The sequence below is a fragment of the Gopherus evgoodei genome, unplaced genomic scaffold (assembly GCF_007399415.2).
Source record: "Gopherus evgoodei ecotype Sinaloan lineage unplaced genomic scaffold, rGopEvg1_v1.p scaffold_40_arrow_ctg1, whole genome shotgun sequence".
NCBI classification, from domain to species: Eukaryota; Metazoa; Chordata; order Testudines; family Testudinidae; genus Gopherus; species Gopherus evgoodei.
Genome location: NW_022060061.1, coordinates 137,523 through 162,581, shown reverse-complemented (window position 1 = coordinate 162,581; position 25,059 = coordinate 137,523). Strand labels below are relative to the sequence as shown.

At 61.5% G+C, this 25,059-nt stretch overlaps 1 protein-coding gene across 7 annotated transcripts in view; it reads left to right on the top strand.

The window, feature by feature from the left end:
- Positions 1 to 9,368: 9,368 nt before the first annotated feature.
- Positions 9,369 to 25,059, top strand: part of DNMT1 (DNA methyltransferase 1) — a 35,479-nt gene continuing 19,788 nt past the window's right edge. Inside the window, exons 1-8 of one of the 7 annotated variants that reach the window (XM_030545827.1) lie at positions 9,369 to 9,387; positions 17,158 to 17,200; positions 19,432 to 19,539; positions 19,964 to 20,231; positions 21,459 to 21,531; positions 22,493 to 22,580; positions 23,157 to 23,197; positions 24,752 to 24,803. In XM_030545827.1, coding sequence (XP_030401687.1) covers positions 20,132 to 20,231; positions 21,459 to 21,531; positions 22,493 to 22,580; positions 23,157 to 23,197; positions 24,752 to 24,803 — 354 coding nt within the window. In that variant the 5' untranslated portion in view covers positions 9,369 to 9,387; positions 17,158 to 17,200; positions 19,432 to 19,539; positions 19,964 to 20,131. The other 6 variants (XM_030545828.1, XM_030545829.1, XM_030545825.1 and 3 more) reach the window with 6 other exon arrangements.

Genomic DNA, 25,059 nt, shown 5'->3' with positions numbered 1-25,059 from the left:
TTTGCAGACCCTGGGTTCTGGCTTCTCACTCTCTTCCGCTAGGTTCTCGGACCCGGCCAGGACAAGGCTCAGAGCTCCCAGAATAGCCCAAGAAAGGCTATTCTTGGGGCTTGGTGCCCCAGGGAAGCGGGAACTTCTGGGACTCCTGTAGGAAAAGCTGCTCTAGTGAGACTTCCTGCCCCAGATCTGAACCACGTGGTCAAATTCATCCCAGATGCAACTCCAGAGTGTGACAGGCCTGGGGCTGAGTCACCCTGGGAGGAGGCGGCTCTGAACCACCTTTGTGCTCCCTGTGTCCTGACACCACGCAGGGGCCTGGTATCAGAGCAGCCTTGGGGCTGCTCTAATGTACACTCTGCCCCGGGGCACAGACAACAGCCAGCCCTCTGCCCCCCACACACACTGTATAGCCCCTCGGTGGAGTGTAGACACACTGCAATGTAGACACACCCGGGGGAGGGAGCGACGCCGGCTGCGCCCCGACCAGCGCGGGAGATGCATGTTGTTCCTTGTGTCGACACTGGCCTGTGGGATCTTTCTGAAATCCTGCTGATCTGACACACTCCTTGAATTACTGCCTTCCAGCTGACCCCGCCGCGGCCTTTTCCGATCGTCCCCCGCCCTCCCAGTCATTCCATCCCTCACGCCCACCCGCAGGGTCTGACTGGAAATTACTCATGGCCCTTGGAGCAAGCTGCAGACACGGGTGGTGTGTGAGCGATGCCAGGGTCACGAGGCCGGCTGTGGAAAGTCGGGTGGGCAGGGCCCTCGGGAAGGCAGCTAGCCCAGCCCCCAGCACTCAGGCAGGGCAAGTTACACCTAGACGAGCCCTGCCAGGCATTTGGCTAAACTGCTCTTAAAACCCTCCAGTGCCAGGGATCCCACAACTGCCCTGGGGAGCCCGGTCCAGAGCGTCACCACCCTGGGAGTTAGACAGTTCCCCTGATTGCTGATGAACCCCCTCCCGAGGCTAGGGCCCCTGGCTCCTTGTCCTGCCCCAGTGGCCATGGAGAACAACCTGCCCCCAGCCCTGCATGTGGGAGGCCGGTTCTCAGGGCCCCTCAGGCTTCTTTCCAGAGCAAACAGGTGTGATGGAGCAGGGGCTGTCTGTGTGGGGGATGGGAGAGCCGGGGAGGACTTTTCGGTGAGGGACAGGACCTGAGCCTGTAACCCGAGCTAGGCAGCGGGGATGGGGTCAGCACCTTGGCCCGGGAAGCTGGACAGAGGAAGGGGCCGGCTGGAGGGAGTTAGTTCAGTTTCGGTTTGGGGCTGGGTGAGGGGAATTCAGGGGATCCCAAGCTGGGACCCAAGCACCCTGAACCCCCAGAAGGACTCGGTGGAGGGGTCCTGACTGTGCCTGCAAGCTCTGCTGTAACCTGCATTCCTGTTGTCCAATAAACCTTCTGTTTTCCTGGCTGGCTGAGAGTCACTGGGGGTCCCAGGAAGAGGGGTGCAGGGCCGGACTCCCCCACACTCCGTGACACCTGGCCCCGGGTTTGTAAGGTTCCTCGCAGCGCAGGTTGGCTGAACCTTCGCTCGGTCCGGCCGCTCTCCTCCGGGCTCTCTCCAGCGTGTCCCCAGCCTGCCTGAAGTGCAGCGCCCAGAACTGGACACCGGGCTCCTGCCGGGGCCTCCCCGAGCGGGACAGTCACCTCCCGCGTCTCACATCCGGCGTGCCGGTTATTGCGCCCGGACCGCTACTAGCCCCTTGGCAACGGCAGCACACGGGGGGCTCACATTCAGCTTGTGAGCCCTGGTGACCCTCTGGCCCTTCGCAGCACGGCCACCGCCCAGCCTGCTCGTCCCCACTCAGCACTTGTGCCTTTGATTTTCCCTTCCCAAGAGCAGGACTTTGCACTGGTCTTTGCTGAATTTCAGCGTGTTGATCTCAGACCAGCTCTCCAGTTTGTCCCGGTCGTTTTGAATCCTAATCCTGCCTCCCAAGTGCTCCCAGCCCCTCCTGCCTGGGTGTCACCTACACAGTTTATAAGCCCGCTCTCCACTCCGTTACCCACGTCGTTAATGACCATATAGGATAGTACCAGACCCAGCACTGAGCCCTGCAGGCCCTCACTGGATACGTCCCCTGTTTGACAGAGCCCTGTTGAGAACGATCCCTTGAGACTGTCACGAGGGTCAGTGTCAAAACCTGACTCAAATCCCAACTACTGCTCCCCGGTGTCTGCTAGGCCAGGAACCCCCCCCCCACTCCCCTCCATAGTTCAGCCATGACCTGCGGGGCCAGCCGCACCTTGGTGGAGTCCCCAGCCCATGTGGGAAGACAGCTGAGCCTCTTTGATTAACCCTTCAGAGAGCAGAGCGTGACCCTTTGAGCTCACTGGGCTAAGACCACTCGCTCTCTGGACTCTGGGGGCAGAGGGAGCATTAGAACGAGGGAGAAGGGCTGCTCCAGGCCATGTCTGCGGCCAGCCTGTGCGCTTGCCAGCCAGTAATACCCTCCTGAAGTCAACAGGGCTGTTTGCGGGGCAGGGAGGGCGGCTGGCAGAAGAGCTGCCCTGCAGAGGCACAGCACCACTGGTCACTTGTGGGGTGGAGCGGAGCCACGGAAGAGTGCCAGTGCCGCAGTGCGGGGCATGGTGACATTTTGCCTAGAGATGTTTGGGCAGAACCTTGACTCCTGAGCAAAAAAAGCCTCTACAGAGTAGGGCAACCAGATGTCCCGATTTTATAGGGACAGTCCCGATTTTGGGGTCTTTTTCTTATATAGGTTCCTATTCCCCCCCCACACCCCGTCCCAATTTTTCACATTTGCTGTCTGGTCACCCTACTACAGAGGCCAGCAGGAGAGAGCTTGGTTCGAAGGCATCTCCCAGAGGCCCAGACCTGCTCCAGGGTGTGACAACCTGTAGCTCTCCGGGGTCAGGAGGGAACCTCTCCCAGGGGGACTTTATCCCATGGCTGCCTCCTACAGAGCTTCATGTACGTCAGCGTCAGCGATGGGACACTGGCTAGATGGGCCCAGACAGGCCGGATTTGGAGCACCCGGTGGAGGAACGCGCACGGCTCTCCGCTCGAGGATAAAAACATGCGACGAGAGGCCCCCCGTAGCAGCCGCTGCTGGCAATGTGGAGCTGCGGCCCTGGCATGCTCCCTGCAGGGTGCTAGACACTGGGGCTCGAAGGACGGGGATGGGGTGCGAGGAGCCCGTAGCCGCAGAAACTCAATGGCTAGTGAATGCAGAGGTGGCAGAGCGCCACCTGCTGCCTGCCAGAGAGCATGGCACACGTGCAAACCTCACATTGGCACACTCTTGTGCCCACACCCTCATGCACCCGCAGGCCCATGCCCGTCACAGGGCAGGTTTGTCTGGGGGGAGACGTTACATCGCACGTTGCCCCCCCATCTGTTCGCCACGATGCCCCCACCCTTTGGGAATTCCAGGGAATCGTGAACAACGAATGTCCCCCCCTCCACCGGGACCATCACAACGGCCTTATCGCTGCTGGGAGCTGCAGGAGACTTTTCGGACCTAGGCATTTCACCTTCAGCAGCAACTTCAACCCCGCTGACACTGGGAAAGCCGAGTGGCATTCACAAGAAGTCGCAAACCAATGCTCGTGAAAGGCCCCAAGCACAGGATCCCCGGCTTCCATCTCCCACAAAGCACCGCCCCAAACCGCAGCCGCCCAAGCCCTGTCGGACGCGGATACTTGCTGCACCGATAGAACATCAGACTCTCCAGGGTGCAGCTGCAGCCGCGGAGCACAGAGCGACTCAGCGCCCGATTCACAAATCCGCAGGAGGCATCACAGCGCTAACGCCCGGGCTCCAGGCGCAGGTCTCTGGCTGCGGCACCGCAGGGTAAGCTGGGACCTGCTGCTCTGCAGCTACAGCCGCCATGTGAAGAAGAAGAAGGGTCTAGGCCTCCGTTTCTCCAGGATCCCAGTCCTACAGCCCGTCCCTGGGCTCAGGGAGCTCAGGGTCTTTCCCAGCTCCAGGCAGGTCCAGGTCAGGTCTCTCTGCCTTCCCCGCCTCCACCAGGGCTGTCGCCTCTGAGACATAAAAGAAATAGGACATCCAGGATGGTCCTGAGGCCATAACATTGTGCAGCCAGCTGTGTGCGCTGAGCACCCGGGCAGATTCCTCAGCAAAGGGACACTCGTGGGAAAGCCTGGCCAGGTGGCAGCTCCTGGTGGCACAGCCCCTGCGCAGGGGAGCCAAGGGCTTTCTTCCACCCCACGCTCAAGCCCAGAAATTCTCTAGCTGCGAAGAGGCAGATCCCCGCTGTCACCCAGCATCCTGCTCTGCTCCTGGGGCACTTCCTAGCAATGTCCAACTCTTGGCCTCTCCTCAGCTCCGCACCAGATCCCAGGCAAACCGCCCACTGCCATCCTAGCCCAGGTCTCTGTCGACACAACACCCTCGTTCAGCACCTCCTGCCCCCCCTGCTGCGCCTTATGGATCTGAGCTGGGGCTCATGGGTCCCCTCTTAGGCAGCTGTGCTGGGGTGACATGGCCCATCAGTCCCTCCTGGGACATCAGCCCCTCTCCGGAAAGGACTGTGCAGGCTGTGGGCCTGCGCCCCTGGGACTGGCCTTTAGTGCCTTGTCCAGAGAGAGCCATGCGTAGCCATGACTGCAGAACGTGACTGCATCTGAGGTACGTTGGAGCAGGAGACGGTTATCTTTGCCTGTGCAGAGAGGAAAATAAAATTGTTCAGATACATCCGGCCTGACCCTTGGCTACCCTGTTCCTGGGCAATGGGCAGGGCTGCGTTGGCTCTGAGGCCCTGCCTTAATGTCAGTTAGAGCAGCCTTGGGGCTGCTCTAACACACACCCTGGCCCCATGGCCCTTGGGAAGCAGAGGCGGCCACAGAACAGTGGGCTTGGGCCATGCCCCTCATTCAGCTCCTATACCAGGGGCTGGGAGCAGGCCCTTTCTGCCAGCTGCCGGCCGTGCAGGGGGACCCTTAAGGGGTGGTTTGGCCATGCTGAGGCCCCTGTTATGCTGCTGGAGTGGCCTGAAGGGGCCTGAGTGTCGCTGCGAGCAGGGCCCAGGCTGCATAACCCTGGGAGGGTTGTGCTCCTGTAACGTGATTCTTGTACCAAGGTGGAGCTAGTGCCCTGAGGGTTACGTCTGTCCTGGGCAGGGTCCCCATACCCCTCATGAGGGCACAAGACCAAGGCATCGCGTCCGGCCAGGATTAGGCTTCAGAATGAAGCGGACTGAGCCGGCCCAGGTCGTGACACTCGTCTCCCTGCTGCGCAGATGCTCCCTAGTCTAAACACAGCTGGCATCCCAGGAATGCCTCTGCCCGGCAGCCAGAGACAGCCCCTGCACTAGCTCCGAGAGCGAGTGGGCCAGGGCTGGGGGCTCGTGTCTGCAGCTGGCTCCTGCCCTTGGCTGGCAGCTGCCGGGGACGGGGGGCATATGTGGGATAAAATTAGCCCCTGCTCGGCCAGCTGCTGGCTTCACCCTCCTAGGGGTGCGCCTGGGATTGGGCACCCATGGTTTGTACGTCTTGTGACGGAGCTGGTGTTTGGGGACGCCGAAGCCCCAGCTCCAGCTCCAGCCCCAGCCACAGGGTTCGGGGAACTCCACCTCGGCCCCAGGAACCTGCCACCAGTTCACAGGCTTGTGGGAGTGAGGGTGTGTGACCAAAGGTCTCTCTAATGGACTTGTATGTGGGCGCGTGTTTGACAGTGCGTGTGTGCGTCCGTGTGTGTGTCACTATGTGTGTGTATGTGTGTGTTTGAGTGTGTGTGTGTGCGTCCGTGTGAATTTTACTCTGTCACTGTGTGTCCACATGTGTGTGCGTTTGACGGTGTGTGTGCGCGTCCGTGTGTGTGTTTCACTCTGTGTCACTGTGTGTGCACGTGTGTGCATGTTTGACTGTGTGTGTGTCCATGTGCATTTCACTCTGTGTCATGGTGTACGCGTGTTTGTGCATGTGTGCACGTTTGACTGTGTGTGTGTGTGTGTGTCCATAAGTTTAACTCTGTGTCACGGTGTGTGCATGTGTCTGTGGGTGTTTGATGGCACGTGTGTGCACGTATTTGACCGGTGTGTGTGTCCGTGTGTGAGTTTCACTCTATGTCATGGTGTGCGTGTGTGTGTGTGTGCATTTGATGGGGTGTGTGTGTCCGTGTGTGAGTTTCACTTTGCGTCATGGTGTGCATGTGTGTGTTTGATGGTGTGCGTTTGATGGTGCATATGTCCGTGTGTGAGTTTCACTCTGTGTCATGGTGTGCGTGCATGTGTTTGATGGTGTGCGTTTGATGGTGCGTGTGTGTCCATGTGTGAGTTTCACTTTGTGTCACAGTGTGCGTGTGTGTTTGATGGTGTGTGTTTGATGGTGCGTGTGTGTCTGTGTGTGAGTTTCACTCTGTGTCACGGTGTGCGTGTGTGTGCATTTGATGGTGAATGTGTGTCCGTGTGTGAGTTTCACTCTGTGTCACGGTGTGCGTGTGTGTGCATTTGATGGTGAACGTGTGTCCGTGTGTGAGTTTAACTCTGTGTCACGGTGTGCGTGTGTGTGTGTCTGTGTGTGAGTTTCACTCTGTGTCACGGTGTGCGTGTGTGTCCGTCCATGTGTGAGTTTCACTCTGTGTCACGGTGTGTGTGTGTGCACGTTTGATGGTGAATGTGTGTCCGTGTGTGTTTCACTCTGTGTCACAGTGTGCGTGTGTGTGTGTCTGTGTGTGAGTTTCACTCTGTGTCACGGTGTGCGTGTGTGTGTGTCCATGTGTGAGTTTCACTCTGTGTCACGGTGTGCGTGTGTGCACGTTTGATGGTGAATGTGTGTCCGTGTGTGTTTCACTCTGTGTCACGGTGTGCGTGTGTGTGTTTGATGGCGTGTGTGTGTCCGTGTGTGAGTGTCACCCCTGGGGGTGACGCAGGCCAGGATCCCGAGGGTGTCGCGTCCACCTGCCCCACCAAGCCGTTTGTCTGGGTGTCATTAACCCCCTCGTCCTGTTGCCGAGCAACGACATGGGACCCTGGCACACCAGTACCACCCCCGCCCCCGTCAGCGTGGTACGTCCCAAAGGGCTTCCTCTCCTGCTCACTTGGTACATCCCACCCATCCTATCCCCCTTTGCCTAAATTCACATGGCACATTCCAACCCCCCCCGTAAAGGATGGTACAGCCCAACTGTCACCCCCTCTGCCCTAAGTGCATTTGGTACCTCCCACTATCTCACATTTGAGAGCGACCCATCCCAACTGGCCTAGGGCCACATGGTAGGTTCCATGTCCCCCTCTCTATGGTACATCCCGGGTCACACACCCCCTTCTGCGCCCCGTACGTCCCATCTCCCCGCCCAGGAGGGAAATGAGGCCCTCTGCCCTGGGTGAACATGGTACGCTCCCTCTGGTACCCGCCCTCCAGACCCCGGATCCCCTCCCTCATGGTTTGTCCCACCCCCCACACATGGTACCTCCCATCCCTGTGGTATGTCCCCACCCCCCGTAAATGGTACCGCCCGCCCCCCTCCCGGATGGTTTGTCCCGCCCTCTCCCCCCTCCCCTCCGTGCCTGGTTTCCGCGCGAAATCGTCTCCCGGCCCCTGGCTCCCGCCCGCCGCCCCCGATGCCGGCCCGGGCCGCCCCGCTGCCCCCGGCCCCGCTGCCCGCCGAGCTGCGCAGGCGGTGAGTACGGGCCGGGCCGAACCGAACCGAGCCGGGCCGAGCCGAGCCGAGCCGGGCCGAGCCCCCCGGTCCGGTCCGAGCCCCCCCCCCCGGGCCGCCCCGCTGCCCCCGGCCCCGCTGCCCGCCGAGCTGCGCAGGCGGTGAGTACGGGCCGGGCCGAGCCGAACCGAGCCGAGCCGAGCCGGTCCGGTCCGAGCCGAGCCGGGCCGAGCCCCCCCGGTCCGGTCCGAGCCCCCCCGGTCCGAGCCCCCGGCCCCGCTGCCCGCCGAGCTGCGCAGGCGGTGAGTACGGGCCGGGCCGAGCCGAGCCGAGCCCCCCGGTCCGGTCCGAGCCCCCCCCGGTCCGAGCCCCCGGCCCCGCTGCCCGCCGAGCTGCGCAGGCGGTGAGTACGGGCCGGGCCGAGCCGAGCCGAGCCGGGCCGAGCCCCCCGGTCCGGTCCGAGCCCCCCCCGGTCCGAGCCCCCGGCCCCGCTGCCCGCCGAGCTGCGCAGGCGGTGAGTACGGGCCGAGCCGAACCGAGCCGGGCCGAGCCGAGCCGGACCGAACCCCCCCGGTCCGGTCCGGTCCGAGCCCCCCCGGTCCGGTCCGAGCCCCCCCCCCCGGTCCGGTCCGAGCCCCCCCCGGTCCGCCCCGCTGCCCCCGGCCCCGCTGCCCGCCGAGCTGCGCAGGCGGTGAGTACGGGCCGGGCCGAGCCGAGCCGAACCGAACCGAGCCGGGCCGGGCCGGGCCGAGCCCCCCCCGCTCCGGTCCGGTCCGAGCCCCCCCCCGCTCCGGTCCGAGCCCCCCCCCGGGCCGCCCCGCTGCCCCCGGCCCCGCTGCCCGCCGAGCTGCGCAGGCGGTGAGTACGGGCCGAGCCGAACCGAACCGAACCGAGCCCCCCCGGTCTGAGCCCCCCGGTCCGGTCCGAGCCCCCCCCCGGTCCGGTCCGAGCCCCCGGCCCGCTGCCCGCCGAGCTGCGCAGGTGGTGAGTACGGGCCGAGCCGAGCCGAACCGAGCCCCCCTGCTCCGGTCCGGTCCGAGCCCCCCCCGGGCCGCCCCGCTGCCCCCGGCCCCGCTGCCCGCCGAGCAGGCGGTGAGTACGGGCCGAGCCCCCCCCCGGTCCGGGCCGAGCCCCCCCCCGGTCCGGGCCGAGCCCCCCACCGGTCCGAGCCCCCCCCGGTCCGAGCCCCCGTCCCCGCTGCCCGCCGAGCTGCGCAGGCGGTGAGTACGGGCCGGGCCGGTCCGAGCCCCCCCTGGCCGGTCCGAGCCCCCCCTGGCCGGTCCGAGCCCCCCCGGTCCGGTCCGAGCCCCCGGCCCCGCTGCCCGCCGAGCTGCGCAGGCGGTGAGTACGGGCCGAGCAGAGCCCCCCCCCCCCCGGTCCGAGCCCCCCCCGTCTGGTCCGAGCCCCCCCTGGTCCGGTCCGAGCCCCCGGCCCCGCTGCCCGCCGAGCTGCGCAGGCGGTGAGTATGGTCCGGTCCGAGCCCCCGGCCCCGCTGCCCCCGGCCCCGCTGCCCGCCGAGCTGCGCAGGCGGTGAGTATGGGTCCGGTCCGAGCCCCCGGCCCCGCTGCCCCCGGCCCCGCTGCCCGCCGTGCTGCGCAGGCGGTGAGTACGGGCCGAGCCGAGCCCCCCCCCCCGTCCGGTCCGAGCCCCCCCCCCCGTCCGGTCCGAGCCCCCCCTGGTCCGGTCCGAGCCCCCGGCCCCGCTGCCCGCCGAGCTGCGCAGGCGGGTGAGTATGGTCCGGTCCGAGCCCCCGGCCCCGCTGCCCCCGGCCCCGCTGCCCGCCGAGCTGCGCAGGCGGTGAGTATGGGCCGGTCCGAGCCCCCGGCCCCGCTGCCCCGGCCCCGCTGCCCGCCGAGCTGCGCAGGCGGTGAGTACGGGCCGAGCCGAGCCCCCCCCCCCGTCCGGTCCGAGCCCCCCACCCCCGTCCGGTCCGAGCCCCCCCCCGGTCCGAGCCCCCGGCCCCGCTGCCCGCCGAGCTGCGCAGGCGGGTGAGTACGGGCCGAGCCGAGCCCCCCCCCCCACCGTCGAGTCCGAGCCCCCCCCCCCCCGTCCGGTCCGAGCCCACCCCCCCCGTCCGGTCCGAGCCCCCGGCCCCGCTGCCCGCCGAGCTGCGCAGGCGGTGAGTACAGGCCGAGCCGGTCCGAGCCCCCCCATCCGGTCCGGTCCGAGCCCCCCCTGGTCCGGTCCGAGCCCCCGGCCCCGCTGCCCGCCGAGCTGGCGCAGGCAGTGAGTATGGGCCGGTCCGAGCCCCCCCCGGTCCGGTCCGAGCCCCCGGCCCCGCTGCCCCCGGCCCCGCTGCCCGCCGAGCTGCGCAGGTGGTGAGTACGGGCCGGGCCGAGCCGAACCCGTCCGGTCCGGTCTGAGCCCCCCGGTCCGGGCCGAGCCCCCCTTGGTCCGGTCCGGTCCGAGCCCCCGGCCCCGCTGCCCACCGAGCTGCGCAGGCGGTGAGTACGGGCCGGGCCGGGCCGAGCCGAGTCCCCCCGGTCCGGTCCGGTCCGAGCCCCCCCCGTCCGAGCCCCCGGCCCCGCTGCCCGCCGAGCTGCGCAGGCGGTGAGTACGGGCCGGGCCGAGCCGAGCCCCCCCCGGTCCGGTCCGAGCCCCCGGCCGCGCTGCCCGCCGAGCTGCGCAGACGGTGAGTACGGGCCGGTCCGGTCCGAGCCCCCCCCCGGTCCGGTCCGGTCCGAGCCCCCCCCCGGTCCGGTCCGAGCCCGGTCCGGTCCGAGCCCCCGGCCCCGCTGCCCGCCGAGCTGCGCAGGCGGTGAGTACGGGCCGGGCCGAGCCGAACCGAGCCGGGCCGGTCCGAGCCCCCCCCCGGTCCGGTCCGAGCCCCCCCAGGTCCGAGCCCCCGGCCCCGCTGCCCGCCGAGCTGCGCAGGCGGTGAGTACGGGCCGGGCCGAGCCGAGCCCCCACCGGTCCGGTCCGAGCCCCCCCGGTCCGAGCCCCCGGCCCCGCTGCCCGCCGAGCTGCGCAGGCGGTGAGTACGGGCCGGGCCGAGCCGAGCCCCCCCCGGTCCGAGCCCCCCCCCGGTCCGGTCCGAGCCCGGTCCGGTCCGAGCCCCCCTGGTCAGCTCCGGTCCGGTCCGAGCCCCCCCTGGTCTGGTCCGGGCCGAGCCCCCGGCCCCGCTGCCCGCCGAGCTGCGCAGGCGGTGAGTACGGGCCGGGCAAGCCGAGCCCCCCCCCGGTCCGAGCCCCCCGGTCTGGTCCGAGCCCCCCCTGGTCCGGTCCGGTCTGAGCCCCCAGCCCCGCTGCCCGCCGAGCTGCGCAGGCGGTGAGTACGGGCCGGGCTGAGCCGAGCCGAGCCCCCCCCGGTCCAGTCCGAGCCCCCCCCGGTCCGGTCCGAGCCCCCGGGCCCGCTGCCCCCGGCCCCGCTGCCCGCCGAGCTGCGCAGGTGGTGAGTACGGGCCGGGCCGGGCCGAGCCGAACCCCCCCGGTCCGGGCCGAGCCCCCCTTGGTCCGGTCCGGTCCGAGCCCCCGGCCCCGCTGCCCGCCGAGCTGCGCAGGCGGTGAGTACGGGCCGGGCCGGGCCGAGCCCCCCCCGGTCCGAGCCCCCCCCTGGTCCGGTCCGAGCCCCCCCGGTCCGAGCCCCCGGCCCCGCTGCCCGCCGAGCTGCGCAGGCAGTGAGTACGGGCCGGGCCGAGCCGAGCCGGGCCGAACACCCCCGGTCCGGTCTGAGCCCCCGGCCCTGCTGCCCGCCGAGCTGCGCAGGCGGTGAGTACGGGCCGGGCCGAGCCGAGCCGGGCCGAGCCGAACCCCCCCGGTCCGGTCCGGTCTGAGCCCCCCGGTCCGGTCCAAGCCCCCAGCCCCGCTGCCCGACGAGCTGCGCAGGCGGTGAGTACCGGCCGGGCTGGTCTGAGCCCCCCCGGTCCGGTCCCGTCCGGTCTGAGCCCCCCCGGTCCGGTCCCGTCCGGTCTGAGCCCCCCCGGTCCGGTCCCGTCCGGTCTGAGCCCCCCGGTCCGGTCCCGTCAGGTCCGGTCTGAGCCCCCCCGGTCCGGTCCCGTCAGGTCCGGTCTGAGCCCCCCGGTCCGGTCCCGTCAGGTCCGGTCCGAGCCCCCCCGGTCAGCTTCGGTCCGGTCCGAGCCCCCCGGTCAGCTTCGGTCCGGTCCGAGCCCCCCCGGTCAGCTTCGGTCCGGTCCGAGCCCCCCGGTCAGCTTCGGTCCGGTCCGAGCCCCCCGGTCAGGTCCGGTCCGGTCCGAGCCCCCCGGTCAGCTCCGGTCCGGTCCGAGCCCCCCTGGTCAGCTCCGGTCCGGTCCGAGCCCCCCGGTCCGGTCCCGTCAGGTCCGGTCCGAGCCCCCCGGTCCGGTCCCGTCAGGTCCGGTCCGAGCCCCCCCGTCAGCTCCGGTCCGGTCCGAGCCCCCCCAGTCCCGTCAGGTCCGGTCCGAGCCTCCCGGTCCGGTCAGGTCCGGTCCGAGCCCCCCTGGTCAGCTCAGGTCCGGTCCGAGCCCCCCCGTCCGGTCCGAGCCCCCCTGGTCAGCTCAGGTCCGGTCCGAGCCCCCCAGTCTGGTCCGAGCCCCCCTGGTCAGCTCAGGTCCGGTCCGAGCCCCCCAGTCCGGTCCGAGCCCCCCTGGTCAGGTCCGGTCCGGTCCGAGCCCCCCAGTCCGGTCAGGTCCGGTCCGAGCCCCCCCGGTCAGCTTCGGTCCGGTCCGAGCCCCCCAGTCCGGTCCGAGCCCCCCCGGTCAGCTCCGGTCCGGTCCGAGCCCCCCCGGTCAGCTCCGGTCCGGTCCGAGCCCCCCCAGTCCGGTCAGGTCCGGTCCGAGCCCCCCTGGTCAGCTCCGGTCCGGTCCGAGCTCCCCCAGTCCGATCAGGTCCAGTCTGGTCCGAGCCCCCTTGGTCCAGTCCGAGCCCGTCCAGTCCGAGCCCCCCCGGTCTGGTCCCATTTGGTCTTAGGCCCCTTGGTCCTGTCCGAGCCCCCAGTCCGGTCCCGTCCGGTCCGAGCCCCCCAGTCTGGTCCGAGCCCATTTGGTCTTAGGCCCCTTGGTCCTGTCCGAGCCCCCAGTCCGGTCCCGTCTGGTCCGAGCCCCCCAGTCCGGTCCGAGCCCATTTGGTCTTAGGCCCCTTGGTCCTGTCCGAGCCCCCAGTCCGGTTCCGTCCGGTCCGAGCCCTTCCGCTCCGGTCTCTCCCCGGCACCCCCCCCTCCGCTCCGGTCCCATCTGGTCCCCCCTGCTCCAGTCTCGTGCGGTCCGAGCCCTCCCGTCTGGTCTCCCCCCGGTTTGGTCCCGTCCGGTCCGAGCCCCCCCGTCTGGTCCGAGCCCCCACTGTCCGGTCCCGTCATCCCCCGCACGGCCACCCCGGTCAGGTTCCCCCCACTGGGGTCTGGGTTTGGCTCCGACCCACCCACACTGACGTCCGATCCCCCTGGATGGGGTAGTGCCCCCACAGACGTCTGGTGGGGGGTATTGGCGGGGCTGGGTTCCCCATGGGGGTCTGGTCCCCACAAACTTAGGCCCCCCGCAGCTAGTGCTTGGGGGGAGTCCTGCTGAGCTTTGCCCCCTGTGGCCGGCAGAGCCTGGTTTGGGGGGCAGGTGTGTTTGCCTCCAGGGGCTGAGCCCTGGTCTGGGGGGATGGAGACGGGGGCTTGAGGGGTGGCACGTCCCCCTGGGTATTTCAGGGGGTCTCAGGAGTTATTTTATCTGACTGGCCCTCCCTTCCCCCCGCCTCCACCGTGTCCTGTGATCTGGGTCCCCATCCTGCTGGGAGCCCCAGAGCCTATAAGGGTGGATCCAGGAAGGGACCGGGGAGGTTAGACCCCATCCCGTTTCCCACATCCCTGTATGGCACCAGGCTGCTTTGTCCTTCTCCCTCCCAGCACCGCTTTCCCTGCGCACCAGGAAGTGAAGGAGAGCCACGCATCCAGTCAGAACGTGGGGGACACGTGGTTGGGGGGCCGCAGGCAGCTGCCCGTGCTGTGCAGGAGACCAGACTAGATGGTCCTCCAGCTGCCCATGGACACCCGTCCTTCTGCAAACGAAGTGCCACGGACCGGGCTGTTACGGCGCCTCCGAGCTGATGGGGTCTTCCTGCTGCCCTGGCCAGGCCCATCTGCAGGCTGCGCTCCCTAAGGAAATGTGCCCTCCTGCCAGTCCGCAATTAACCCTCCTCGTTATTACCCCCTCACTCCCATGGCAATTGCTTTTGGCTTGGCACGACCCTGATTCAGCAGGGGGTGGATCTGATATATGGGGCAGCCCCTTGGCGCCAGGAAATAGTTTCCTGTTAGTTGTTCAGCCTGCCGGGGTAGATGGCTGCTGGCCCTAGTATATTCAAGGCCCTATAAAGCTCTTTTGATTTTTCCCAGGCCATTAAGGGAGCGGAAAGAGAGCGGGAACCAGAGAAAGTCCAGAAAACGTTCCTGCTCCCTCTCCGCACCCCCACAAAACAAGCAGGCATGGGGCTGAGTGGGTTGGAATTGCAGGTTGTTACTTCCTGAGATCAGAGAGTCTTTTCCCCTTTGGGAGCGTCTGCCTGTGTGCAGGATATTAACTGCCCAGGTGGCTGTGTTCTGCTCTGGATCTGGGGTCAGATTGGAGGCGCGTTTTAAAAATAAATAAATAACTTCTCTTGACACTGGTCAGATCTGCTGTCGTTCTCCTAGGCCGCTTCCTCTTGTCACTCTCTGGGGCCCCAATCCTGCAGTCCAACCCACCCCTGCTCTTGTGCGGACCTGGTTGCAGAGTGGAGGGCGTGTGTGCGTCGGGGGGGACGGGACGGGACGGACAATGTTCTAATTAGCAAACCAGGCCAGGGATGTGCAGTTAACATCAACAGTGGCTGCAAAAGAGGGAATCTGTTTTCGTCTTACTCTTGCGTCGAGCTGCTTGTGGCCCGACCTCCTGTCTGGAAGAGCGTTACTCTCCTGGTTTCCTCTGCAGGTGGTGGTGACTGTGTATGGCACATGGCGTGCGTGCACTTCCTGTGAGAATTTAACCCAGCTCTCACACTGCTATTGTCCGTTCCGCTCGGCTTCTGCCTCCCCCTTAGCATGTTCTTGTGGTGCCTCCTGCTTAGTAGAGGAGCCGGTTAAGAGGACTGCATTTGCCGGCAGACCACAGAGTGATCCAGGTGCACTCCGTGCATTGTTTGGGGGCTGCTCCAGCCCAGTTGTGAGTGGCTCTTCTGGTTAAACGTTCGCTACCCAGAGCTTCATTTAGCTGCTGAGCTTCGTTCTGCAACTCCGAAAACAGCCTTTCCTATCGCTAGTGGGAGCAATTTCCCGAAGTATCTGCGGGGAGGGAGTGGAACTGTTGGTGTCAAACCCTTAACTAAAAAGATGGAGGGTAGACAGCCTGAAGCTACTTTCCTCTGTTTACCTACAGCGCAAATGGTCCGTGCTCCCCCCCTCCTTAAAATACTGAGTAACGAAGCCAAGGGGATCAGGATTAGTTGCTCAGTTCCCTACAGTTAAGAGAAGCTGCAGGAAGAATAGGATTGTTGCCTGTTGAGGCTTGGGAGGAGGAAATGAATGGCTTTGATTCCTGGTACAGCCACTTAGCGTGGGGATTTCAAAGTCCCTGTGCTGATGAAGACTTGCATTTGCATTCTGCTATGGGGGGCACAGGGTGCATTAGGGGGAGCAACAGCCAGCTGGCTTCGCGGCTCAAACCATAGAGCGGGCACTGAGAGGAACTGCGGGCACTCAAGTTACTCATGGTCTAGTAACAGTCACTGGAGTTGAAAGAAAACCGGGCCATAGGATACGCTGTGGGTGGGGTGCTCGCGCTGAAACAGTATCTGGAGGGCCCTGGATTGTGAGTCAGCCAAGCTTTGCTGGAGGTGCACGTGAGGTGAAGTTAGGGAGACAGGCTGGCTACCGTGTCAGTAAATGCAGGACTGGCTTGTGGCAGTGGGACCCAGCCACATGACGTGCCCAGAACTGGGAATAAATGCTGCGCGTCTGCGTCTCCGTAGCTGAACACTGGCGTTCTGCAGGACGCGTGCCAGTCCCAGGTAACCAGGGAGTGGCTCTTGGCGGCGGTGCTCTGGGAAGCTTCCAAGGGGCGAGATTGTTCCCAAACAGGGTTGGGGAATTATGCCCTTCCCTGGTATAGCTGGCCCTCTCCAGTCATGTTCTTGCGTGTGTATGTGACCGAAGCCATCCAGAGTTCGGAGAGGTTTGTCCTTCTGCACCGCCTGTTGGTGCATGTGGAGGGAATACTGGGGCACTGCTCCTCTCCTGGAAATGGATTTCCCTTTGGTTTTGCTAATGGCTCCTGATAAGCCTCGCCCATGTCTGGGCAGGGACCTGGTGTCTCCATTTCGTTCCATTTGAACTCTGTGTGTGCCTGTAATGAGTCATTAACTTAAATAATTAACTCTTGATTGGTGAAAGGACAGCCAGTGGCATTGTCCAGCAGCAGCTGGAGGTGAAACAGGAGTGAAGGGGCTGAAATACACATTGTGCTGAGCCCTCCATGTAAAGATTGGGTAGAAGTGGCTGGGCCAGGGGTGTCTCTGGTGCAGAGGAAAGTCCTGGAGAGTCAGTATGGCCAAAGTCACTGCTGCGCTCCGGGAATCCGTGCTTGTCGCTGGGCTCCGTGCGTGTAGTGGGGGGGGGGCACACTCTGCTCTGCGCTGAAGCACTACAAGGATTTCTTCTGTCCCCCAGCTTGGCTCTGGCTGAGACTGAGGGCTTTCCCCAAGGGCCAGACGCTGTCCTGCATCTGTTCTGAGCGATTCAGGCCCTTAGCCGAACCTCATCGCCACAGCGTCCACACAGCCAGGCTGCCCTGCGACGTGGGCTCCGGAGCGTGCTCTCTTCTAGAGCACAGGCCAGGGATCCTTTGCCCCTCGCTGTTGGGTTTTGCGGAGTCCTTGGCAAGAGCTGCGATACGACAGGGCCTTGGCAGTGAGTCAGTGTGGTCAGGGGCGCAGCGATGTTGTCAGAGCATTGGGACAGCTATGTAAATAGTGAGAGATCCATGCAGACTCCGGTGCAGCATTCCCAGAGCGTTAGGGATGTGACTGAGATGCGTACGCCTTGTCCATCGTGGGGCCTCACTCACTGGATGGAAGGCTTGTGGCAGGCCTTGCTGCTTAGAACCAGGTCTGTGATGAGACAGCCCTTGCATTGGAGATTAGCGAGCGTCCCGGGAGGCGTCACTTGCTTTTCTGTGGGCCGCTGAAGGGACCTTTCCGTTTGTTGCTTGGGCTGGGATTTTCACAGAAGCCGCAGGAAGTTGGGCATCGCAGTCCCAGCCCTAGAATTTACTGATGCTCTTTGTTTTGTAGGGGAAAGTCTCAGAAGTGGCTTAGACTCCATGAGCTGCTCCGAGCCCTGACAGCTTTCCAAGAGACGTTGGCTCCCAAGTTCCTTTTGAAAAAGGGACTTAGGCTCTGAAGTCACTTGGTGGCTTTTGAAAACGGGCCCCAAGCTGGTATCCATTGAGCTTGCACTTTCAGGGCCACTATCCACTCTGTCAGAGACCCTGCCCATCCCTTTCCTGCACCGGGAGGCCATAGACACTTCACCCCTTCCCCTGTATCTAGTTGGGGTTGCAAAGGAAACATCCCCATGGTTACTTCATTGCATCTCAAGTGGGGAAAGAAACTATAACAAGTCACAACTCTCTTGCAGGCTCCAAGACTTGGAGAAGGAGGAAGATGGGCTGAGTGAGAAGGTAAGGTTCTCTTCCCATTGTTGGTGCCTTACCCATTTCTGCTGATCGACCCGTTCCCAAAGAGACGCCCACGCTTTTATGGATTTTCCTGAGTTGCAACTTTCATTAAAGGGGTTTTTGGTACCGTGCACACATGGCGTTTACTCTGGTGCCGCTCCCCGGTACAAGAGCGCTCCTGCTCTGCAGCCATGCAGTGGATATTTCATGAGGTGTTTCTGTCCTCCTGGATTTGACTAGGTCTCTGTGTCAGGCCTACCAAGCAGCGTTAATTTGCAGAAGTGACTTCAGTGGAATTTAGCTGATTTCTCAGCTGTATCCTGCATACTTGGCCCAAGAGTCACGTCCGTTCTGAAGTCTGGCTTCAAAGTGTGATTCATTGGCCTGGCATGGCAGCTCCTGGAACCTCACAAACAGACAATGCAACAGTTCCAGAAGGTCCCAGAGGCCCATCTGAGGTTGGGCCCTTTGTGCTTGGTGTTGCACAGACATAGCGAGAGAGGGTCCCTGCCCTGGGTTGGAACTAGGGCTTGGCTGGTCAGGCCTAGTGATCAGGGCCAGTCCCAGAGACCAGGGGCCTACGTCAGGGGTCAGAACTGGGGCTGGAGCCTAAGAGTGGTGGCTGGGGTTCGGGACCAGGGGTCAGGGTCCTAGTACCGATGCCAGGGGTGGGAAGGAAGCCAGCGTTCAAGGAGAAAAGCCAGGGTCAGAGCTCAAGCACCGAAACCTGGGGGCAAAGCCAACGTTCGAGTCCAAAGACCAAAGTCAGAGATCGGGGCCGGAGTCCCAGTTCAGTGGCAGAAGCCGGGGGTCCAAGAGTGAGCCAAGATACTGCTCTGTCGCTACAGCTGCTGGGGGGAGGGTCCCTCTCATTGCACAGATGCTTCCTGGAACTCCCCCCGGACCAGTCGGTACTGCAAGGGAAGCTGTCAATCTGGCCTTCCGAGGCAGTACTTCCTGTAGTCTTCATCTCCACAAGGTCTGTGCGGCAGTGTCCGCGAGCGGATGGCGGCTGCCTGGTGGTGACCCGGAGGCGCTGGCCTTCCTGCATCCCGCAGACCTTGGTTCCAGTCCCATCCCTGCAGAGCTTCGCACCCTGAAGAGCTCAGTCTAAATAGACACGGGCTGGGAGGGGGAGACTTGGCCAAGGCCACCCAGCAGGTCGGTGGCAGGGCCAGGAAAAGAATCCAGGTGTCCTGAGTTCCAGGCCAGTGTCCTCCCCGCTGGGACGTGCTGCTCACCCTGCCCTTGTTCTGAAAATGCCCCGTGGGGGGGGGGGGGTGTGTGGCTCTGGAATCCAACCGAATAAGGAGCTAGGAAAACGTGGTGAGAAAGGAAACGGCAGATTGCACCGCCGGACCAGAGAGGTGAACGCTGCAGGCTTGTTTCAGTAAGAGCCTCTCGCTCATCTGCTCCCCGGCTCCTCAGACACATGCTCCTGCAGTGAGGTCATAATCCTGTATTTATTCTGTCAGTCCGTTTCCATAGAAACTGCTGTCATGTCACACACTGGGCTTCGTGACTTCACTACAGAGCTGGGGACGAGGAGGCTGGAAACTCAACCTGCACCATTAATCCTGGGACTGCACCACAGTGGCGAGAAGCTTGTAGGGGGCAGGAGGGTTCCCAGGAGGCTCGGCTGAGGGTCGACATGCCCCAGGGCTGGCTGGATTTAGCAAAGGCGTGACCCAGCAGAGAATGTGCTGCCTGCAGGTCGCAGTCATTGGTAACAATCCCTGCAGTAGTGGTATTGCAGCCCTAAACCCCTGAGCAGGAGTAAGTGTTGTTGGGATAACCCCGGATTCTGGAAGAGCTATAAATGCTGTGGCCTCAGGGTGTAGGCTTGGACTTCTTTAACTATTGGGGAACCCCCACCCCCCTTACTGTCTCTCCCAGGGCTTCATGCACCGTCTTCTGACACAGCAGGTGCTGGCCTCTGTTGGAGGTGGGGGAGCTGGGCCTCTGCTCCGGCCCAGCCTAGCAACTCTGGCAATCTTGCTGTGACATATTAAAGCCGCCCTCCGCTACTGCAGTGAAGGAGTGTCTCCCTGCGAATGGCAGTAAGGCAGCCCAGGCCCCAGTAACAAGCAGGCTCTTTCTCCTCCCCCATGAACGTCGGGCGCAGAAGCTGCCTGTGCCCAGAAGGAAAGGCCATGGGAGCACCCAATGCCTATGTGGCTGGGGGAACTGGTCGCAAGCTTGTTGCCTGTAACACCTGCTCCTTGTGCCCTCAGGAGTGCGTGAAGGAGAAGCTGAGTCTGGTCCATGGCTTCCTACAAGCAGATGCACAGAATCAGCTGAGCGACCTCGAGACCAAGCTGCACAGAGAGGAGCTGTCGGAGGTAGTGTGTGTGTGTGTGTGTGTGTGTGAGAGAAAGAGAGAGAGAACACAACACACGCCTGCTGTCTGCATACATGGGAACGGGGGGACCAAGATGTAGGTGCTCAGGGTTCCTGCCTGGAGGTCCTGGCTTCTGCAGTCAAGAGATGGCTGAGAATCTCTGATTTCGTTTTTTAAGATAAGGTAGCTAAGCCTGGAAACACGAGCCGAGTATAACTGATGTCTGTCTGCATCTGCAGCCAACAGCTACAAGGAGCGTGAACTGCCCTGTTCATCTTAACTCTGAAGCCTGCTGCCGCCTGAGCAGGTGCAGGGCTGCCTGTGGCCAGGGTAGCTATGGGGACCCAGGGTGAGGTGTATGTTGGGTTCAGCCCTTGGAGGGCTTTGTGATGGTCCTGTGCTGTAACTGCACCTTGCTCCCATAGGAGGGGTACCTGGCCCGGGTGAAGGCCTTGCTCAGCAAAGAGCTGTCGGTGGAGAACGGGGACGCCGCAGCGCTCAGCCAGAAATCCAACGGATGCTCCGAGAATGGCGCCTATGGCAGCGACGAGGACTCAGAGAGAGCCGGCCCTGAGGGGGAGGAGGACAGTGCTATGGAGATGGAGGAAGCCGTGGCATCCTCCTCCTCGTCATTGGCAACCATGTCAAAAACCCGCAAAGCCAGGAGGAGCAAATCCAACGGCGAGAACAAAAGTAATGAGCTGGCCTTGGGCTTCCCTGGCAAGCGAGGCAGGGTCTGGGGGTTCTGCCCCCGTGAGCTTCGCTTCGCTGTGGCATTCTCTTGCTGATTCAGGGCAGCCTTACTGAACCCTTGCTAGACCCTCGGCTGAGGTGGGGCTGCCCCCCACCCAATGCTCCTCGGTGCTTCATCTGAGCACAGCTGGCTCCCCACTTCCCGTGGGGAGGCTTGGCTAGTGAACTCCCCTTTGTGACTGCCGGTAGGGGTGGCCTGCTGGTTTGTATGCTCGCCGTGCCCCTTGGGAGCTCTTCCTCGGGCTCGTGTAAATGCCTGCTTGACTGCAGGCACCTCGCAGTGCAGAATTGGGTACGGATTTCTCCTTGGCATCCGATAGCAACCTCACTCACTTGCTGTACCCTGAGACGATGCAGAGGGTCAGACTCCAGGGGTGAGAGGCACGTTGCCCTGTGATGTTTAGGTTCATAACCTCCTGGTCTTGCTCTGTTCACTCTTAAAGCAAACGAAAAATGAGCAGAAATCTCTGTTGCGCAGGAGCTTTGGAAGCAAACGGCTCCAATTTAAATGCTGGTGGGGTATTGTCGGAGCTCTTTGGCACAACGGAGCTGATGATCCCTGCCAGTTAAAGAATGGGAGGAGGGCAGGAGCTGTGCTCAGGTTTGATGTGTCGGAAGGAATGTGGCATAGCCTTGTTTCTCCTCCTGGGCACAGGGGAATGCTCGGCACATGGTGCAGGAATGGCTGGTGGCAGACAATGGCCAGATTCTCAGCTGTGCTGAGGCTCTTCTGTGGTGCTCTGGCTTCAGAGCGGGTGGAAGCAGACCTCTGGTATCTCCCCTGCACACAGGGTCCTTCCTGGTTGGTGTGGAGCTGGTATCTGCCCAGTTCCCAGAGTAGGGGGCTGGTTGGGGGCATGGCTGGAGTGCACAGCCCTGTGGCTATTCTTCCCATCCCGGGGGCCATGAGAAGCAAAGCGTGAGCAAGAACAGCCTCGAGGCTGCTCTAATCTACGCCGGGAGTGGAGCAGGCGGGGGGGAGCGCAAAGGTGGGTCAAGATCAACTCTGCTGCTTCCTCACAGGCTGGAATGGAGTAAAGGAGAATCAGGCCCTCGGGGTGGTGTGTGAATGCGCTTGAGTGATGCGGGCCGTGTACTTTTCTCTAGCTATGACTGACAATGGTTCTTCTCCCTGCAAAGTAATGATTGCTCTTTTTCTTGTGACAGAATCCCCAGCCAGTTCCAGGGTGACCCGGAGCTCTGGCAGGCAGCCGACCATCCTAGCTCTGTTTTCCAAAGGGTCAGTATGTCCTGCAGCTCCTGGTTGTGGTTCTGGTTGGGTTTGAGATGGATATGGGGTTTTTAATCTCCTAACAGTTTATTTTTGTTAGTGGTTCATTGGTGTCCTCCCTCTTCTTCGTCGTTCTCTTTGCACGGCTGCTCATTGAAGAGTTGGTACGGGTTCTTGTGAAAGATTCCCAATGGATCCTAATATCTGCAGGCCCATGACTGTCTAACAGCCTCTGACCTGCACATCCTGTAACCAGCAGGGGAATGACCTGAAGCTCAGAAAGGGACACCTCAGCTTGAGAATCTGTTGGGTATCTTAGCCCAGCGGGATCCCAGTCCTCGATAGGCATGTCTCTAATACACCCAGTGTGCAGTGCCTGACACCCTAGGGTCCTGGTTCATGGCTTGGTGACGGGAATATCAGCTGGTATTATTTTGATTGGCTAAGTTCCGTTCGTTAGGGTGAGAAGGAAGCTGATGTTCTCTCTGTGAAGGTCAGAGCTGTGGTGTGGGCTAGTGGATAGGTCTCTGGGCTGGGACTTGGCAGCGCTGGCTTCTGTCCTAGCTGTTCCACTGGCCTGCCTTGTGTCTTTGGCCAAGTCACTTCCCCGCTCTGCCTCTTCCCCTCCTCCCCCTTGTCTGTGTAGATTGAGAGTGTGTTTGGGCCGGGACTGCCTCGTGTTTGTGTAGAGCTTGGGCCAATGGGCGCCCAGTTTTGGATGCTATTGAAATGCAAAGAGTTAATAGAACCAAGGTGTAGTGGATAAGAACGGCTTCGCCGGTTCTGTAATCAGTTTTGTAACCACAGCTGCTGCTAGTGGCAGTGCTCAGACAGCCCATTAAAGCTGCTTTCACAAGCTTCAGGCAGACTGCGCTGTTTGGGTCTCTCTTCCGTTCGCCTTCTCTCAAAAGCAATTTGCTCCTTTCAGAGAACTGATCTTTCTGTTGGTTTTCACCTTCATACCCAACAGATCCAACAAACGCAAATCGGACGAGGTGAACGGAGAAGTGAAGCAAGAAACGAATCCAGAGAAGGAGGAAGAAGAGCTAGAAGAGAAGGTACGTCTGGCACATGTTTGAAAACAAATTCTTCGACGGTCCTCTCGTTAGGCTATTAAGGAAGACTAGTCCGGCAGATTTTAAAATGTTATTAAAGTTAATTTTTCAAATCAAGTGTACACAAGTTAAGAAGGAAGGTGCTGTGCATCTGGGGTCGGGTTGGGTTATGGGGGATTGCAAGTATCGGTTACGAGGTTCACGAGATACCTACATATCACATAACCAGCATAGATCCAGATTGGGATGGGAGAGTTTTTAAAGCGTCAGTTGATAGATGGGCTCCGGTATGCCACCCATGGATGTATTAAGAATCTCAGTCAGTATTGGTGGAGAGGGAGGGATGCGTCCCTCGGTCCGTCAAGGAAGGGAGGAACTGGGTTATTTCCCTGGTCGGGGGTCTCGGTTACTTGGTACTGGCGGTGTCCTGTGATGTGTTCTGTGTAGATGTCTCTGGACCACCTGATGGTGTCGGACACCATAAGCTGTCTCATGTATTTCTGCTGCGACCCCAATTTGCTTAGTTTGTAAAGCTGTTGGACTCTGACATGCATTTCTTTCTTTCACCTCTACTTCAAGGAGCAGGATGAAAAAAGAATTAAAATTGAAACCAAAGAAGGGTAAGAGCAGCTACAGTTTCTTTAATCGGGTGTTGGAATGTTCTGGCTTGAGTGTGCATGGACTAGGTGACCTCTCGAGGTCCCTTCCAGTCCTACGATCTGTCTGCGCGCGTTTCTCTTCGCAGAAATTTGTCACGGGCTCTGTTGTGGCAAAGGACAAAACAAAAAATCAAAAAGATTTTCTAGCTGAGTTTTCCTGTCCGTGTCCGACTTCATCACCCTAAACCTGGGGAGGCAGAGAGAGACAACATTAAAGAAATGGAAGCAATTTAGTGTCTGAAAGAACAATGTTCCTCTGGTAGTTGACTAATTTATTAAGCTTCTGAAAATATAGATGGGTGATTGGGTCTGGCAGAGTGAATTCCTTGTTTGTGCTTCCAGCTGTGCTGTTGCTGTGAAGGCTGGGCTTTCCAAAAGGCCCTCATGGGGCCCGTTTTCAGCAGTGCCCAGGTGTCCTGTTAAGTCAATGGAACATCGGGCTTGTCTGTATGCAAGAGTTGTGTTTCTCCGTGCCTCAGTTTCCCTATCTACATACTGAGGATAATGAGATTGAGCTGTTTGGTAAAGCGCTCTGAGCTCTGCGGATGAAAAGCACTCAAGAAGAGCGAGGGACTGTGGTGATGATATAACTCTGCTGGTGTAGTTAAAGCAGTACAGCGCGCCCCCAGCGTGAATGCGCTATTCTGTGCAGCTTTTCTCGTACGGGGAGCGCTTACAAAGCTATAAGGGCTTGCCTGCACTTGGAAACTAACCAGAACATCTCTCCGTGTGGACGGTTTTATTCCAGAATCAGAGTGCCTTTTTCTGATTGAATCTGCTTTCAAAGTGGACTAAGCTGAACCAGAAAAAGGTGATCTTATTCTGGAATAGGAGCATCCACATGGAGATTGAATTCACACCCTACCTAGTCCTGGATTAACTTCCTGGTGTAACTGCAGCCACACTAAGGTCTGTTTTTATTTTAAAAAGCCCCAAAACCCCACCCATACCCCCAGTCAAGGTAGTTGTTGTAGCAGCATGACACAAGTGTGTCGAGAAGGTCCCTGGCTCCTGAGACTCTTAGGTCCTTCTGGAACTTTGACACTCCCTGAGCTGGGCATGTGCCTCCCTTCGCCTGCTCGGAAAAGCCCAGCAGGAAAGTTCGGTGAAATGCAGAGTTAATCAAAAAGAGTGAAAACAATTCACCCCCATCCAAACCCCCCAACGAGTCCGGTAGCGTGTCTGATGCCCCCTTCAAACTGGTGAGAATGAGTGTGGGCTTGGGGGAGGGCACTCTTAGTATTTTCAGCTGATCTCTTCTGCTTCCTGGGCCAAAGGCTGGATGCTGAAATCTGTGAGCAGATAGTGTGTGAGGAGTTCAGTGCCTTCCTGTGGCACAAAACCACTTCAGCTAGAATGGCGCATTTGTTTTGTGGGGCATCAGCAATGAAATGTTTGCGTGTATTCGGGTCTCTCGAACAGCTGAGAGCACTGGGTATGCAGGTGGTGAAATAGCCTTGCTAGGCTTTTTTCTCCTGTGCCTTCATTCCTTGTCTTGATGTATTTTGTGCCCAGGTCTGAGATAAAAGAGGAAGCTACGCAGGTTAAAACCGCACCGCCTGCTAAAGTAAGTGGTTTTTCCTGTTCTCGTCAGCGCTTCGGCCCTGTCCGAGCACGGCTGACAGCTTTGAAACCACTCGCAGTGGCAGAGAGTCAAGAAACAGTTCTCTCCTGTGCACGTGTCACTCACACCTCCGCGTGATCTTTAAATGCAGCATTTGTAGCACAAACGAAACGTAACGAGGGCGTGTGTGTGTTGTGTCGGTGCAGTGAGTCCTTCCTCCTGCCATGCTTGTCCAGGTCAGAGAAGTTGCGAAACACCT